The sequence below is a fragment of the Caenorhabditis elegans genome, chromosome X, assembly GCF_000002985.6.
Source record: "Caenorhabditis elegans chromosome X".
NCBI classification, from domain to species: Eukaryota; Metazoa; Nematoda; class Chromadorea; order Rhabditida; family Rhabditidae; genus Caenorhabditis; species Caenorhabditis elegans.
Genome location: NC_003284.9, coordinates 3558499 through 3576204, shown reverse-complemented (window position 1 = coordinate 3576204; position 17706 = coordinate 3558499). Strand labels below are relative to the sequence as shown.

At 39.5% G+C, this 17706-nt stretch overlaps 3 protein-coding genes and 2 non-coding genes across 5 annotated transcripts; 3 read left to right on the top strand and 2 right to left on the bottom strand.

Moving 5' to 3' along the window:
* Positions 1-2622: 2622 nt before the first annotated feature.
* Positions 2623-3361, top strand: T27A10.5 (GST N-terminal domain-containing protein). The gene is made up of 4 exons (NM_076213.2): positions 2623-2690; positions 2751-2840; positions 2918-3064; positions 3113-3361. The coding sequence occupies exons 1-4, from the start codon at positions 2643-2645 to the stop codon at positions 3152-3154; spliced, it is 327 nt and encodes a 108-aa protein (NP_508614.1). The 5' UTR covers positions 2623-2642; the 3' UTR covers positions 3155-3361.
* Positions 3362-3638: 277 nt separating this feature from the next.
* Positions 3639-3826, bottom strand: T27A10.8. The gene has a single exon (NR_070711.1). It is a non-coding gene; the product is annotated as an Unclassified non-coding RNA T27A10.8 (non-coding RNA).
* Positions 3656-8850, top strand: vit-3 (Vitellogenin-3). The gene is made up of 6 exons (NM_001380933.1): positions 3656-4528; positions 4604-4888; positions 4936-7973; positions 8023-8251; positions 8301-8436; positions 8488-8850. Exons 1-6 carry the CDS (start codon positions 3665-3667, stop codon positions 8745-8747), a joined length of 4812 nt encoding a protein of 1603 aa, NP_001367903.1. The 5' UTR covers positions 3656-3664; the 3' UTR covers positions 8748-8850.
* Positions 8851-12213: 3363 nt separating this feature from the next.
* Positions 12214-12389, bottom strand: F59D8.3. The gene has a single exon (NR_070710.1). It is a non-coding gene; the product is annotated as an Unclassified non-coding RNA F59D8.3 (non-coding RNA).
* On the top strand, positions 12240-17436 carry vit-4 (Vitellogenin-4; the record flags this gene model as incomplete). Its single annotated transcript, NM_076211.8, has 6 exons — positions 12240-13103; positions 13168-13452; positions 13500-16537; positions 16587-16815; positions 16865-17000; positions 17053-17436. The coding sequence occupies 6 exons, from the start codon at positions 12240-12242 to the stop codon at positions 17310-17312; spliced, it is 4812 nt and encodes a 1603-aa protein (NP_508612.1). The 3' UTR covers positions 17313-17436.
* Between the last annotated feature and the right edge of the window lie 270 nt (positions 17437-17706).

Genomic DNA, 17706 nt, shown 5'->3' with positions numbered 1-17706 from the left:
CAAAAAAAAAAATTTCAGATATATGTTTTGCAATGAAAATTAGGAAAACAGTGTTGGCAAATAAAGGTGTTCAAAAAACTGAAAACCGAAAGGAATTTTAGAGCTAAGAAAATTTTTAAAGGTGAGGTATGCTCAGCGAAAAATTGTTAAAAAGCATTTACCATTCAACATTAAAATTGTTTCCCAGCATTTTTATCGTAAGAGAGGTTGGTTTATTTGGCCGCTCTAGGACGTAGAAACTCGAAGAAATTGTGAATTTCTCTAAACAAGATTTTCTACTAATTTGAAAAATACACTACTTTTTATTGACCTTTTAAAAATGGATTTATAAAATTTTATTAACGCAAAAAACATATCACTAAGACTAAAGCGATTTTCAGGAACTTCTAAACAATTATATTGTCTCTTTGTTTTTTTTAAATGATTCTTTTGAAAAAAAAACGCGTTTGCTTTTGCCCCAAAATTCTCAAACATTTAGTGTTTTATTGCGCATTGCTCGTGCATAACATTTTCGGCAAAATGCTAAAATGAAAACTGAGGGCTGTCTGCATTAGATTGAGCTAAACTTTTTTGTTGAAATAGTCGTTGTTGAAAAAATATTAACATAGAATACCTAGTTCTTTATTAGCTTTGTTATCTCTAATAATTTTGCTACCCTCCGAGCGAATCAAAATCAATGTTGCAGACAATCTCTTTTGCACTGACATTTTATGCTAATTAGGGTAAACTTTTCATTATCTGGAGTAAAGCTAATTTTGCACTGATAAAAATATGGAAAACTTTCATTTTTTAATTTTAAATGGCAAAGGGTTGAATTTTGGCTAATGCATGAATATTAAAAAATAAAAACTTCAATAGATTGTCAAAAAAAATTAGCCTAGTCTTCTTAAATTCAATTTTAAACAAAACTAAAAATTCTTTATCATTTTTAAACGAGATGTAATAATTTTGAGATCTCAAATTATAGTTTTATAGTTTTTATTAAATGTACTCCCTGCCCTATATGTTGCTACCAAACATTTATACTTATACAAAAGTGATTTCAAAAATTTCGGCACTAAATCCAATACAAAGTACGAAAAGGAAAGATGCGCTTCAAAAAAAAAGACAAGAAAAAAGAAAGAATATCTCAAAAGACTCCACGACGCCAAGACATTTCTTTTGCAGCGTTAAATTTGGCGTATGTAAAAAAAGGAACAATGACGTAGCGGGAGAGAAAGAGATTGGGTGTCGCTGCGATATGATACAACCTCAGTCTTGGGAAGGTTCTTGTGAGTGCACGAAAAATTGTTGGGGAGTAGTAATTAAGTGGTGGAGTCTCGTATACGTTGTTATCTGATTACCAACCTAGTGGGATCTAAAAAAAATCTACAGAAGATATGAAATAGACGTAAAACAATTTGTTTGTGTGTGTATGTCAGTTATTCAAATTACCAAAAAGCCGATTAGATAAGAAGCAACCCCACGATTCTTGAATTCAACCAAGTTTGATGTATTTTTTCGTTCTATTGCGGTAACGTTGAGCAATGAAAAACAAACTGCTTCAACTTGACTGTCCAGCTTTCAAGGTTCTGGAGCTTCTGTTGAGTTAAAAGCACTCAAAAATTTCAGACAATACCTAACATAAGGATACCGGTGTAATAAACGTTTGGTAATCACAAAAATCAATATTTTTCAGACCAGGAGGCAGCTTTATAAAAATAAAACATGTTTTTTGTCACGCATACATTTTTATTGAATTTTGTAAACTTCGTTCAATCCGTTGTAATTTTTCCCGTAACAAAATCTTCAGAAAAATACAATTGGAACAACTTTAATAGCTCGAGTTATGGAAACAATGCCGGTTAAAAATCGAGGCTATAAGATAATTTGATTTATTGGTTTTATCATGATTCACTTCAGTGTTTTCTATTTTTTCAATCACTATTCTTCCAACATTATCACGAGACACATTGGTTATTTCGTGAATAATGAATTCAAAGCGTCCTGCACTTAGTTTAAACTGTCACAATTCATTTTTATTTTTGTAAATTTTAATTTTCATTAGTGAAATTGTAAGCATTAAGTTATTCTGGTAAGAATTTATGCTTTCCTAGATATTGATATTGATATATTTTTATAGTGAAAAAGTTTACAATCTCACATACTTGAATAATTACTATTAAACAACTTTAATGCTATCTATTACATATTTGTTCAAAAAATTGATTCTGGAATCGCTTTCTTACGCTAACTAGATAGTGGTAGGTTTTGTCTCATCAGGTCACATTTTTATTCCTATTCTACCAGTGACTAATGCTTGCATTCTAAGACTTCACCTCCGTGATATGATTTGCTTGTCTATTTTGAAATGGTATATTTTTCTGTCCTGTATTGTATCATGTGATTGGTTTTTCAGATGATTTCCCTGTTGTTATCCAAACTTTCGGGTTTATTTTCATCTATCGTGACATTTTTTTATTATCCGTGCACCGCATTACTTAATTTAGGCTACGTTCAAAAAAATATCAGTAGATTTTACAAAAATTTAGAAAAATGGTATTTAAAAAATTTAGTTTTCTATGGAACGTACATTCGAAATCAGCTTTTTTATAGTTATTTTATATTTTTAACATTATTATTTTTAAGAAGGCCATTGCAACATGTTTATGGCACCGGTGGTCCCGACTAAGAAAACGATTGAACCAAAAGTAAGTTATAAAATTTTGAAAATCTGGAGAATATTGACCGTTCAAATTACAAATTTTCAGCACTACGCTCATATTGTGGTCTGGCCGCATTGCGAAAACTCGAAGTATCTTCTCTATTGGTTGGAAAATGAATTGAAGTTGGAGGTCAATGTGAGTAGGTTGAACGATTTGATTTTGAAAATTAATTCAATATCTGGAACACTGTGTATCATATTCACTTTTATCAGGTCTACGAACTCGACGGCAATTCCGACAAAGCGAGAATCATCTGGGACGCTGTTTTCCCCGGGCGCCCTATTGATCCGAAGATAGTCTTTGCCGAAGTTCTGAAGAAAACGGATTTTGATTACATTACGCTCCACCACCTGTCAAACGTAAGTTTCACAAATTTTATTTCATATGCTGTGAAATGGTTTTTTCAGCGCGTCAGAGCTTGCATCGTTCATATAGAAAACAATATATAATCGTCTTCTCCTCTTTTCAGAACGTGTTAGTCAAGTTTTAAAAATACTTGCCAACGTTTTTGTTAACTTCTTAATTCTGATCATTTTTGTGTTCTCCGGTTTTCAAAACTCTCCACTAACAGGTAGAAGGTCATATTCTTCCATTCATCTATGGTCACTTTTAATATGTGTCTGAAATATCATGAACTGTTTTAAATAACAAAAAACACTCTAAGAAAGTTTTAAAACATCTCAAAAAATTATTGCAGGGAAACTTCAATGTCATATACTTTCAGCAGTCACAGAAACGTCCATTATTGATGATCGACATCAAACTGAGGCCAATGAATTTCAACAAAAATTTGTATGTTGCTCCGATAAAGTCAAAACTTACAAAACTGCCAATCACTTTTTAACCGAAAATCTATTTACAATGATAAAACTTCAATATGCTAAGGCAAAGTGCCTGCCATGTCAATTAAACACACTGGTATAAATAGAAACGCTGGAAAGGGAATAATCACTCTCGCAATGAAGTCAATAATCATTGCCTCTCTTGTCGCCTTGGCGATTGCCGCCTCTCCGGCTCTTGACCGTACCTTCTCCCCAAAGAGCGAATACGTCTACAAATTTGACGGACTTCTTCTCTCTGGACTCCCAACTACATTTTCCGATGCTTCCCAAACCCTGATTTCTTGCCGTACCCGTCTTCAAGCTGTTGATGATCGTTACATTCATCTTCAATTGATTGATATTCAGTACTCTGCTTCCCACATTCCACAATCTGAGCAATGGCCAAAAATCAAATCTTTGGAGCAACGTGAGCTTTCCGATGAGCTCAAAGAGCTTCTTGAGCTTCCATTCCGTGCTCAAATCAGAAATGGACTTGTTTCTGAGATCCAATTTTCTTCCGAAGATGCCGAGTGGTCCAAGAACGCCAAGAGATCGATTCTCAATCTTTTCTCTCTCCGCAAGTCTGCTCCAGTTGATGAGATGAGCCAAGATCAGAAAGATATGGAATCCGACAAAGATTCTCTTTTCTTCAATGTTCATGAAAAGACCATGGAAGGAGACTGCGAAGTCGCTTACACCATTGTTCAAGAGGGAGAGAAGACCATCTACACCAAATCTGTCAACTTCGACAAATGCATCACTCGCCCAGAGACTGCTTATGGTCTTCGTTTTGGATCTGAGTGCAAGGAATGCGAGAAGGAGGGACAATTTGTCAAGCCACAAACTGTCTACACCTACACCTTCAAGAACGAGAAATTGCAAGAATCTGAGGTTCATTCTATTTACACTTTGAATGTTAACGGACAAGAGGTCGTCAAGTCTGAGACTCGCTCTAAGGTCACTTTCGTCGAGGAGAGCAAAATCAACAGAGAGATCAAGAAGGTATTTCATTTAGAAACATTTTTCCGCTTTTTGCAAAGTATCAAGATTTACTTTAAGTAGCACACAAATTTTCAGGTCTCTGGACCAAAGGAGGAGATCGTCTACTCCATGGAAAACGAGAAGCTTATTGAGCAATTCTACCAACAAGGAGACCAGGCTGAGGTCAACCCATTCAAGGCTATCGAGATGGAGCAGAAGGTTGAGCAACTTGATGAGATCTTCCGTCAAATTCAAGAGCACGAGCAGAACACCCCAGAAACTGTCCACCTTATTGCCCGCGCCGTCCGCATGTTCCGCATGTGCACCATCGAAGAACTCAAGAAGGTTCACACCACCATCTACACTAAGGCCGAGAAGAAGGTAACCAATACACATTTCATAATCATTAATATCATGTTCTCTCTTAGGTTCAACTTGTCATTGAAACCACATTGGCTGTGGCTGGAACCAAGAACACCATTCAACACTTGATTCATCACTTCGAGAAGAAGAGCATCACACCATTGAGAGCTGCTGAGCTTCTTAAATCTGTCCAAGAAACTCTTTACCCAAGTGAGCACATTGCTGACCTTCTCATCCAACTTGCCCAATCGCCACTCTCTGAGAAGTACGAACCACTTCGTCAATCTGCCTGGCTCGCCGCAGGATCTGTTGTTCGTGGATTTGCTTCAAAGACCCAAGACCTTCCATTGATCCGCCCAGCATCCAGACAAACCAAGGAAAAGTACGTACGCGTATTCATGCAACACTTCCGCAACGCTGACTCCACATACGAGAAGGTCCTTGCTCTTAAGACCCTCGGAAACGCGGGAATCGACCTTTCCGTCTATGAGCTTGTTCAGCTTATCCAAGATCCACGTCAACCACTTTCCATCCGCACTGAGGCTGTAGATGCTCTTCGTCTTCTCAAGGACGTTATGCCACGCAAGATCCAGAAGGTTCTCCTTCCAGTCTACAAGAACCGTCAAAACAAGCCAGAGCTCCGTATGGCTGCTCTTTGGAGAATGATGCACACCATTCCAGAAGAACCAGTTCTTGCTCACATCGTTTCCCAAATGGAAAACGAATCCAACCAACACGTTGCTGCCTTCACCTACAACGTCCTCCGTCAATTCTCCAAGTCTACCAACCCATGCTACCAACAATTGGCTGTTCGTTGCTCCAAGGTTCTTCTCTTCACCCGTTATCAACCACAAGAACAGATGCTCTCCACCTACTCCCAACTTCCACTTTTCAACTCTGAGTGGCTCTCCGGAGTTCAATTCGACTTCGCCACCATTTTCGAGAAGAACGCTTTCTTGCCAAAGGAAGTTCAAGCATCATTCGAAACCGTCTTCGGAGGAAACTGGAACAAATACTTCGCTCAAGTTGGATTCTCTCAACAGAACTTTGAGCAAGTCATCCTCAAGACCCTCGAAAAACTTTCTCTTTACGGAAAGCAATCTGATGAACTCCGTTCCCGTCGTGTCCAATCTGGAATCCAGATGCTTCAAGAGATTGTCAAGAAGATGAACATCCGTCCACGTGTCCAACAAACCGATTCTCAAAATGCTCACGCTGTTTTCTACCTTCGCTACAAGGAGATGGACTACATCGTTCTTCCAATTGACATGGAAACTATTGACAATGTTGTTGAGAAGTATGTCAGAAACGGGGAGTTTGACATCAAATCCCTCCTCACTTTCTTGACCAACGACTCCAAGTTCGAGCTTCACCGTGCTCTCTTCTTCTACGAGGCTGAACGCAGAATTCCAACCACCATTGGAATGCCACTCACCATTTCTGGAAAGATGCCAACTATCCTCTCTATCAACGGAAAGGTTTCAATTGAGCTCGAGAAGCTTGGAGCTCGTCTTGTTCTTGATATCGTTCCAACTGTTGCCACCACCCACGTCACTGAGATGCGCTTCTGGTATCCAGTCATTGAACAAGGAGTCAAGTCACTTCAATCTGCTCGTCTCCACACTCCATTGAGATTCGAATCAACTGTTGAATTGAAGAAGAACACTCTCGAAATCACTCACAAGTTTGTTGTCCCAGAGAACAAGAAGACCACTGTTTCCGTTCATACCCGCCCAGTTGCTTTCATCCGTGTTCCAAAGAACCAAGACTCTGAATATGTTGAGACTGAAGAGAAGACTATTTCCCACTCACAATACCAAATGTCTACTGAAGAGATTGATCGTCAATATGAGACCTTTGGACTCAGAATCAATGCCCAAGGAAATGTTCTTTCCCAATGGACTCTTCCAATGGTCTTGATGACTGAACAAGATTTCGAGTTCACTCTTGAGAACAAAAACCGTCCAGTTGAGTTCACAGCTCGCGTCACTATTGGAAACCTCGAGAAGACTGATCTTTCCGAGATCAAGTTCGACAAGATCTTCGAAAAAGAATTCGACCTTGAGAACAACGAATCTGAGAACCGCCGCCAATACTTCCACAAGATGATCCGTGAGATTCAATCCGAGCAAGGATTCAAGAATCTTATTACCCTCAAGCTTGAGGCTCCACAACAAATGTACTGGAACACTGAACTTCGTACCGTCTGTGACAAATGGATCCGTATGTGCAAGGTTGAGATGGATGCTCGTCGCTCTCCAATGGAGCACGAGAACAAGGAATGGACTCTTCGTACTGAGCTTCTTGCTGCCCGCCCACAAATGCCATCATCCCTCCGTCAACTTCGTGAGCAACCACACCGTGAGGTTCAACTTGCACTCAACGCCAAGTGGGGATCATCAAAGAAGAGCGAGATCACCTTCAATGCTCAACTCGAACAATCCACGGAACAAAAGAAGTTCCTCCGCAACATCGAGCGTGAGTACAAGGGAATTCCAGAGTACGAACTTTTGATCAAGGCTGCTCGTCTTAACCAAGTCAATGTTGTTTCTGAGTACAAGCTCACCCCAGAGTCTGAATACACTTTCTCCCGCATTTTCGACCTTATCAAGGCATACAACTTCTGGACTGTTTCTGAGAAGCGTGTCCAAAACGAGGATCGCCGCGTCGTTCTTCAACTTTCTGTTGAGCCACTTTCCCGCCAATACATGAACATGACCATCCAGACTCCAGAACAAGAAGTTGAGTTGAAGAATGTTCGTATTCCACGCGTCGTTCTCCCAACTATTGCTCGTCGTGCCATGTTCCAACAAACCTGGGAAAAGACCGGAGCCACCTGCAAGGTTGGCCAATCTGAGGTTTCTACCTTTGACAACGTGATCTACCGTGCTCCACTCACCACCTGCTACTCTCTTGTTGCCAAGGATTGCTCCGAACAGCCAAGATTCGCTGTTCTTGCCAAGAAGATCAACAAGAACTCTGAGGAGCTTCTCGTTAAGGTTGTCCGCCGTGAGGAAGAAATTGTTGTGAAGAAGTCTGACGATAAGTTCCTTGTCAAGGTTGACGAAAAGAAGGTTAACCCAACTGAACTTGAACAATACAAGTAAGCTTTAACTCTAAATCACATGAATTTTTCTAATCTCGTTTTTCAGTATCGAAATTCTTGGAGATAACCTTATTGTTATTCGTCTTCCACATGGAGAGGTTCGTTTCGATGGATACACTGTCAAGACCAACATGCCATCCGTTGCTTCACAAAACCAACTTTGCGGACTTTGCGGAAACAATGACGGTGAGAGAGACAATGAGTTCATGACCGCTGACAACTACGAAACTGAGGATGTTGAGGAATTCCACCGCTCTTACCTTCTCAAGAACGAAGTAACTATATTGTTTCAAAAAACTGAATATATATTTATTTCGTTTTCAGGAATGCGAAGTTGAGAACGACCGCATCTCCGAGAAGAAGAACTACAGAAACAAATGGAACAGAGAAGAGAAGAAGTCCGACTACGTGAGCAGCTCCGACTATGAGAACAACTACGATGAAAAGGAAACTGAGAACCGTTAGCTTAATTTCGGATGATTTGTAATTTTTGCAAAGTACATATTTTCAGAACTTTTCAAGAAGACCCTCATCAAGGAGTTCTCCAACCGCGTCTGCTTCTCCATCGAGCCAGTCTCTGAGTGCCGCCGTGGACTCGAATCCGAGAAGACTTCCAACGAGAAGATCCGTTTCACTTGCATGCCACGCCACAGCAAGAACGCCCGCCGTTTCTTGAAGGAGGCTCGTGAGCAAACTGTTGCCGATTTGGTCGATTTCCCAGTCTCCTTCGTTGAGTCTGTCAAGATCCCAACCGCCTGCGTTGCCTATTAAATCCATATATTTATCATTTTGTAGTCCATAATAAATTTTCACAGTAGAATACATGAAAAAATCCTAATGATTAAACTGAAGTATTGGGATGTTGGTATTAACAGCTGGGGTTGAGTTTACTATTTAGTTCCTGTTGGTCTTTCTCATCTGTTCGAAAAACTGTTTTTTTTTGAAAAGATGCGTGCGTAAGATGAGAAGGTAGAACGTATGAAATACAGTTTATTGAATTATCAGAGGGAAGGTATGCGATTCAAACAGAAGAATGCATTTGTAAAAAAAACAAAAAAAAATAACAAGGTTCAAATAAATCAATAACACAGCTTCAAGACCAGCAGTCCCCCCTACGTTGCTGGGTGCATTATAACAAACAAAAATGAATAACATGTAATTTATTCATCGCTGCAAAATTCCGAACAGTCGTTGGCATCCAATAGGAAATTCATTTCGGCCGATTTTTTGAAGTGAGATTTTAAATGAGTTTCGATTTTCACATGAATAACTTTTTCTGGAATCTTCATTACGAAACAATTTATCGTATCTTCTGTGAGCCGGTACATTCTGAAAAATTGATATTCATCCGATGTAAGCATCAAGGGTCTCGGTTTTTTTATTTACTACAACTGAAAACGAAACTTATTTGATTTTTCGACGTCTGTAAAATCGAAAAACCGATACATTTTCGTTTTTCGATTTTTTTTTAAATCTAGTTTTTCGATTTTCACTTTTGATGACACCCTTAGTAAGCATGAAACTAATACTGCCAATTTCAGAACCTGGATTAGTTTGTTGATAAGTGCATGCACCAAGCCGCTTGCTATGTAATACATAGGAATATTTTTGTTGATTGAATCTATGTTATTGAGATTACTTTCTCTAATTTTCTCGTATGGATTCCAAATATTCTAAAACACCAAGTAATTTTTCTAAGTTGCGCAAGGTTTTAAGAAGTGTCTGAAATTTTTCATATGTTTCTTGAAGAATTTAAAAATTAAAAAAAAATCTCAGAGGATCACAGAATGTCCCACATGTTTCTCGAGTTTTCTAGAATTTTCTAGTTGTTTTTAAAATTTTCCACAAGTATCCAGTAGTTTTTAATGTTGTCAAAAATTTCTAGTCAATCTAGTTTCGGCTTCAATTATACTCGGGTGAAATTTGAAAGCTTTTATTTAGAGTACGTCGCTTCAATATTTCAGCGGTGGAACTCAACTTTGAAACCCTTATAATGACAGCTGAAATTTTTTCTCTGCGCTTTCTACTTTTTAAATACTATTTTTTCGTATAGAATTTTTTTTCAGTATTTAGGAAATCACTGAAAAACTTATTAACCGTTATCATTTTCCAAACTGGAAACCTAAGTTCAAATTTTTTTTTTACAATGCATAACCATTTGAGCACATTTTTTTGAGTAGAAGGATAACATTAGAACGTCGGATGTATCAATTATCCTGCAGATCTTGCGTTGGACAACAACTGGGAATTTCAATAGATGTACTGGATTTCTGAATCATTTAAGTTTTCAAGTAGATTTACGTAAGTACCGTATTTTCTCTATTGGTTTTTCATGCAAAACTATTTTTTAATTGGCATATAGGGGTAAAACTTATAGAAATCGCAAGACTATTAGAAGCTGCGAAACTTTAATTTAATTCTGTTAAAAATGATAAAGTGGAAGCTTTATACTATATTTTAGGCTCTTCAAATTTTTAAAAATTGTTTAACCTAAAAAAGGACCATTAAGCTTTTGTATCGGATTACGTTAATAAATAATTTAATATATACCAAAACTTCCGCAAAATTGACTTGTATGGCAAAATGGCTGCAATACAAATAGAGGATTCAAAACTAGTTTTCGTTTGACTGGTAGGGGTGCAGGACTATTGGAAGTTCTGAACCTTCGACAAAATTGACATTTTCTGAATAAATTGAACTTAAACGTATTTAAATAGCTGGAGAAACTTTGGAAAACAATGTATCTTTCATGGATTGAACGTGTATCATAGTTTTTAACAAAAACTGGTAACTTTTCCGAACTTATGGAACAATTGAAAATAAGTCTTGCATTCATAACTAATAGAGGAAATGGGGTATATATTTTTAAAAAACCCACTGATGAATTTTCCTGTAAATGAAGGTGAACATTTTTACTCTGTGGCGACAAATAGGTATTCTGTATGTAATTATAAATGACAAAATAAAACTTTTCCAACTTTTATGTCAATTCAGACGTTGCTATGTTTTGAGCTTGCACCAGAAAAAAATATTATGACATCATCGAAGAGTGCCTATTGATAAAATGATCCTCAAGCTAATGCTGGTGGAAAAACATGATTTTGATAGTGTAAAACAAAATTCAGAAGGCATTAGTTTCACAAATAGAGATCTGAGTACTTTTAAATGTTAGTATGAGCTAATTGTACCCTCTTTACAATTTGTAATTGTACCCTCTTCACATGAATTTTCTTGTATTGTCCCTATTCACTAATCTTAATTTTAGGTGATAATTATACACATTACATGTCAATTGATTATTATGTATATATTGCTTGTTGTTATGTTTTTGTTATTGTTTATTTAGATTCTGTGTGTTGTATTGGTATTTCATTTCTTACACAATTGACAAATCCTACAAAAATAAATAAATCAAAATGGGAAAACCAACTCTTCAGATGGAGTTCATCGCTACAGGAAAAAATATGATTTTATCATTATGGTTTTGTGGGCCATGAAAATGCTCAATATATGGTACAGCTGGAACAGTCAATTATTATAGACTGTTGGGAATGTGTGACTTTTTTTAAATGTAGATAAAGGGGTTTTAATCTCCAATACATGAAGCAACAAATATAACTTATGAAAAAACAACAAATTGACCTGAATTCTGTAAATGTTGAAAAAAGCCAATTTATGGTCCTAATTTATAAAAAAAATCGAGCCGCGAAGAATATTAATGTTTTTATTAGCAATAATAATGGCACAAACAAAGTACGACTACTCCAAATAATGTTGTATTCACTAAACGCCGAATTTTTATCAGTGAAATGTTCAAAAAATTGCGTGTTTATCCAAGAATGTTTCCCATCAAAATTGTTGGAGCGATTAAAGCTGCCCAATTTTAACAATGGTCCATAAAACTTCCGCTTGTGATTTCAAACCACGGGCGGTAAGCAAGCACAAAGACTGCATTGACAGAACTAATGTGTATTTTTTTGATGTTCCATATTAATGTTCTATAACCCACACTGTGGTACGTCTATCAATTAAATTCAGAAACCATCATTTAGGCGTCGATCTTCAGGGAAAACTGACATCTGCAACTTTGATAATATATTTTCAACATGTATCTTTCAATTTGCGCTGATAAGCATTAAATGGCACGATCACAATCTCTGGAAATCTGTCAATAATATTAAAACCTCCTTGCAATCGCCTGTCCTGTCAATTAAACACACTGGTATAAATAGAAACGCTGGAAAGGGAATAATCACTCTCGCAATGAAGTCAATAATCATTGCCTCTCTTGTCGCCTTGGCGATTGCCGCCTCTCCGGCTCTTGACCGTACTTTCTCCCCAAAGAGCGAATACGTCTACAAATTTGACGGACTTCTTCTCTCTGGACTCCCAACTACATTTTCCGATGCTTCCCAAACCCTGATTTCTTGCCGTACCCGTCTTCAAGCTGTTGATGATCGTTACATTCATCTTCAATTGATTGATATTCAGTACTCTGCTTCCCACATTCCACAATCTGAGCAATGGCCAAAAATCGAATCTTTGGAGCAACGTGAGCTTTCCGATGAGCTCAAAGAGCTTCTTGAGCTTCCATTCCGTGCTCAAATCAGAAATGGACTTGTTTCTGAGATCCAATTTTCTTCCGAAGATGCCGAGTGGTCCAAGAACGCCAAGAGATCGATTCTCAATCTTTTCTCTCTCCGCAAGTCTGCTCCAGTTGATGAGATGAGCCAAGATCAGAAAGATATGGAATCCGACAAAGATTCTCTTTTCTTCAATGTTCATGAAAAGACCATGGAAGGAGACTGCGAAGTCGCTTACACCATTGTTCAAGAGGGAGGGAAGACCATCTACACCAAATCTGTCAACTTCGACAAATGCATCACTCGCCCAGAGACTGCTTATGGTCTTCGTTTTGGATCTGAGTGCAAGGAATGCGAGAAGGAGGGACAATTTGTTCAGCCACAAACTGTCTACACCTACACCTTCAAGAACGAGAAATTGCAAGAATCTGAGGTTAATTCTATTTACACTTTGAATGTCAACGGACAAGAGGTTGTCAAGTCTGAGACTCGCGCCAAGGTCACTTTCGTCGAAGAAAGCAAGATCAATAGAGAGATCAAGAAGGTAATTTATTTAAAAATGTATTTTATGGGCTTTTGATAGCTAACTCTAACAGTAATACTTTCAGGTCTCTGGACCAAAGGAGGAAATCGTCTACTCCATGGAAAACGAGAAGCTTATTGAGCAATTCTACAAACAAGGAGACAAAGCTGAGGTCAACCCATTCAAGGCTATCGAGATAGAGCAAAAAGTTGAGCAACTTGAAGAGATCTTCCGTCAAATTCAAGAGCACGAGCAGAACACCCCAGAAACTGTCCACCTTATTGCCCGCGCCGTCCGCATGTTCCGCATGTGCACCATCGAAGAACTCAAGAAGGTTCACACCACCATCTACACTAAGGCCGAGAAGAAGGTAACCAATACACATTTCATAATCACTAATATCATGTTCTCTCTTAGGTTCAACTTGTCATTGAAACCACATTGGCTGTGGCTGGAACCAAGAACACCATTCAACACTTGATTCATCACTTCGAGAAGAAGAGCATCACACCATTGAGAGCTGCTGAGCTTCTTAAATCTGTCCAAGAAACTCTTTACCCAAGTGAGCACATTGCTGACCTTCTCATCCAACTTGCCCAATCGCCACTCTCTGAGAAGTACGAACCACTTCGTCAATCTGCCTGGCTCGCCGCAGGATCTGTTGTTCGTGGATTTGCTTCAAAGACCCAAGACCTTCCATTGATCCGCCCAGCATCTAGACAAACCAAGGAAAAGTACGTTCGCGTCTTCATGCAACACTTCCGTAACGCTGACTCCACATACGAGAAGGTTCTTGCTCTTAAGACCCTTGGAAACGCGGGAATCGACCTTTCCGTCTATGAGCTTGTTCAGCTTATCCAAGATCCACGTCAACCACTTTCCATCCGCACTGAGGCTGTAGATGCTCTTCGTCTTCTCAAGGACGTTATGCCACGCAAGATCCAGAAGGTTCTCCTTCCAGTCTACAAGAACCGTCAAAACAAGCCAGAGCTCCGTATGGCTGCTCTTTGGAGAATGATGCACACCATTCCAGAAGAACCAGTTCTTGCTCACATCGTTTCCCAAATGGAAAACGAATCCAACCAACACGTTGCTGCCTTCACCTACAACGTCCTCCGTCAATTCTCCAAGTCTACCAACCCATGCTACCAACAATTGGCTGTTCGTTGCTCCAAGGTTCTTCTCTTCACCCGTTATCAACCACAAGAACAGATGCTCTCCACCTACTCCCAACTTCCACTTTTCAACTCTGAGTGGCTCTCCGGAGTTCAATTCGACTTCGCCACCATTTTCGAGAAGAACGCTTTCTTGCCAAAGGAAGTTCAAGCATCATTCGAAACCGTCTTCGGAGGAAACTGGAACAAATACTTCGCTCAAGTTGGATTCTCTCAACAGAACTTTGAGCAAGTCATCCTCAAGACCCTCGAAAAACTTTCTCTTTACGGAAAGCAATCTGATGAACTCCGTTCCCGTCGTGTCCAATCTGGAATCCAGATGCTTCAAGAGATTGTCAAGAAGATGAACATCCGTCCACGTGTCCAACAAACCGATTCTCAAAATGCTCACGCTGTTTTCTACCTTCGCTACAAGGAGATGGACTACATCGTTCTTCCAATTGACATGGAAACTATTGACAATGTTGTTGAGAAGTATGTCAGAAACGGGGAGTTTGACATCAAATCCCTCCTCACTTTCTTGACCAACGACTCCAAGTTCGAGCTTCACCGTGCTCTCTTCTTCTACGAGGCTGAACGCAGAATTCCAACCACCATTGGAATGCCACTCACCATTTCTGGAAAGATGCCAACTATCCTCTCTATCAACGGAAAGGTTTCAATTGAGCTCGAGAAGCTTGGAGCTCGTCTTGTTCTTGATATCGTTCCAACTGTTGCCACCACCCACGTCACTGAGATGCGCTTCTGGTATCCAGTCATTGAACAAGGAGTCAAGTCACTTCAATCTGCTCGTCTCCACACTCCATTGAGATTCGAATCAACTGTTGAATTGAAGAAGAACACTCTCGAAATCACTCACAAGTTTGTTGTCCCAGAGAACAAGAAGACCACTGTTTCCGTTCATACCCGCCCAGTTGCTTTCATCCGTGTTCCAAAGAACCAAGACTCTGAATATGTTGAGGCTGAAGAGAAGACTATTTCCCACTCACAATACCAAATGTCTACTGAAGAGATTGATCGTCAATATGAGACCTTTGGACTCAGAATCAATGCCCAAGGAAATGTTCTTTCCCAATGGACTCTTCCAATGGTCTTGATGACTGAACAAGATTTCGAGTTCACTCTTGAGAACAAAAACCGTCCAGTTGAGTTCACAGCTCGCGTCACTATTGGAAACCTCGAGAAGACTGATCTTTCCGAGATCAAGTTCGACAAGATCTTCGAAAAAGAATTCGACCTTGAGAACAACGAATCTGAGAACCGCCGCCAATACTTCCACAAGATGATCCGTGAGATTCAATCCGAGCAAGGATTCAAGAATCTTATTACCCTCAAGCTTGAGGCTCCACAACAAATGTACTGGAACACTGAACTTCGTACCGTCTGTGACAAATGGATCCGTATGTGCAAGGTTGAGATGGATGCTCGTCGCTCTCCAATAGAGCACGAGAACAAGGAATGGACTCTTCGTACTGAGCTTCTTGCTGCCCGCCCACAAATGCCATCATCCCTCCGTCAACTTCGTGAGCAACCACACCGTGAGGTTCAACTTGCACTCAACGCCAAGTGGGGATCATCAAAGAAGAGCGAGATCACCTTCAATGCTCAACTCGAACAATCCACGGAACAAAAGAAGTTCCTCCGCAACATCGAGCGTGAGTACAAGGGAATTCCAGAGTACGAACTTTTGATCAAGGCTGCTCGTCTTAACCAAGTCAATGTTGTCTCTGAGTACAAGCTCACCCCAGAGTCTGAATACACTTTCTCCCGCATTTTCGACCTTATCAAGGCATACAACTTCTGGACTGTTTCTGAGAAGCGTGTCCAAAACGAGGATCGCCGCGTCGTTCTTCAACTTTCTGTTGAGCCACTTTCCCGCCAATACATGAACATGACCATCCAGACTCCAGAACAAGAAGTTGAGTTGAAGAATGTTCGTATTCCACGCGTCGTTCTCCCAACTATTGCTCGTCGTGCCATGTTCCAACAAACCTGGGAAAAGACCGGAGCCACCTGCAAGGTTGACCAATCTGAGGTTTCTACCTTTGACAACGTGATCTACCGTGCTCCACTCACCACCTGCTACTCTCTTGTTGCCAAGGATTGCTCCGAACAGCCAAGATTCGCTGTTCTTGCCAAGAAGATCAACAAGAACTCTGAGGAGCTTCTCGTTAAGGTTGTCCGCCGTGAGGAAGAAATTGTTGTGAAGAAGTCTGACGATAAGTTCCTTGTCAAGGTTGACGGAAAGAAGGTTAACCCAACTGAACTTGAACAATACAAGTAAGCTTTAACTCTAAATCACATGAATTTTTCTAATCTCGTTTTTCAGTATCGAAATTCTTGGAGATAACCTTATTGTTATTCGTCTTCCACATGGAGAGGTTCGTTTCGATGGATACACTGTCAAGACCAACATGCCATCCGTTGCTTCACAAAACCAACTTTGCGGACTTTGCGGAAACAATGACGGTGAGAGAGACAATGAGTTCATGACCGCTGACAACTACGAAACTGAGGATGTTGAGGAATTCCACCGCTCTTACCTTCTCAAGAACGAAGTAACTATATTGTTTCAAAAAACTGAATATATATTTATTTCGTTTTCAGGAATGCGAAGTTGAGAAAGACCGCATCTCCGAGAAGAAGAACTACAAAAACAAATGGAACAGAGAAGAGAAGAAGTCCGACTACGAGAGCAGCTCCGACTACGAGAGCAACTACGATGAAAAGGAAACTGAGAAGGGTTAGTTTAAAGCTGAATGATGTGTAGTTTTAACAAAATACATATTTTTCAGAACTCGTCAAGAAGACCCTCATCAAGGAGTTCTCCAACCGCGTCTGCTTCTCCATCGAGCCAGTCTCTGAGTGCCGCCGTGGACTCGAATCCGAGAAGACTTCCAACAAGAAGATCCGTTTCACTTGCATGCCACGCCACAGCAAGAACGCCCGCCGTTTCTTGAAGGAGGCCCGTGAGCAAACCGTCGCCGACTTGGTCGATTTCCCAGTCTCCTTTGTTGAGTCTGTCAAGATCCCAACCGCCTGCGTTGCCTATTAAATTCACATTTATCATGTTTTAGTCCATAATAAATTTTCACACTAGAATACTATTCATTACACATTCTTGTATTCTGAAAAACTACCATTTTTGACATTTCTGAATGTTCATAAAAAAATGTACACTAACCGCAACTTTATTTCAGTTCCAATTTTTCACGAATCAAAATTGGAAAACTGATGTATTTGTTTTGTGTGCTACAATTATTTCAAGTTATGCTGAGTTTTTCAAAAATTCGGGTTTTCAGCTCTAAATTGGACAAATATAAAATCTGACATAATTCAAACTGTTCTGCAAAGTTTCCATCGTTCTATAATTTTTCTATCAGATAGACTGAAATATCCATTTTCAGCTCTTTTGAATGCCTACCAAAGTTTTGTTGTAAGTAGCTTCA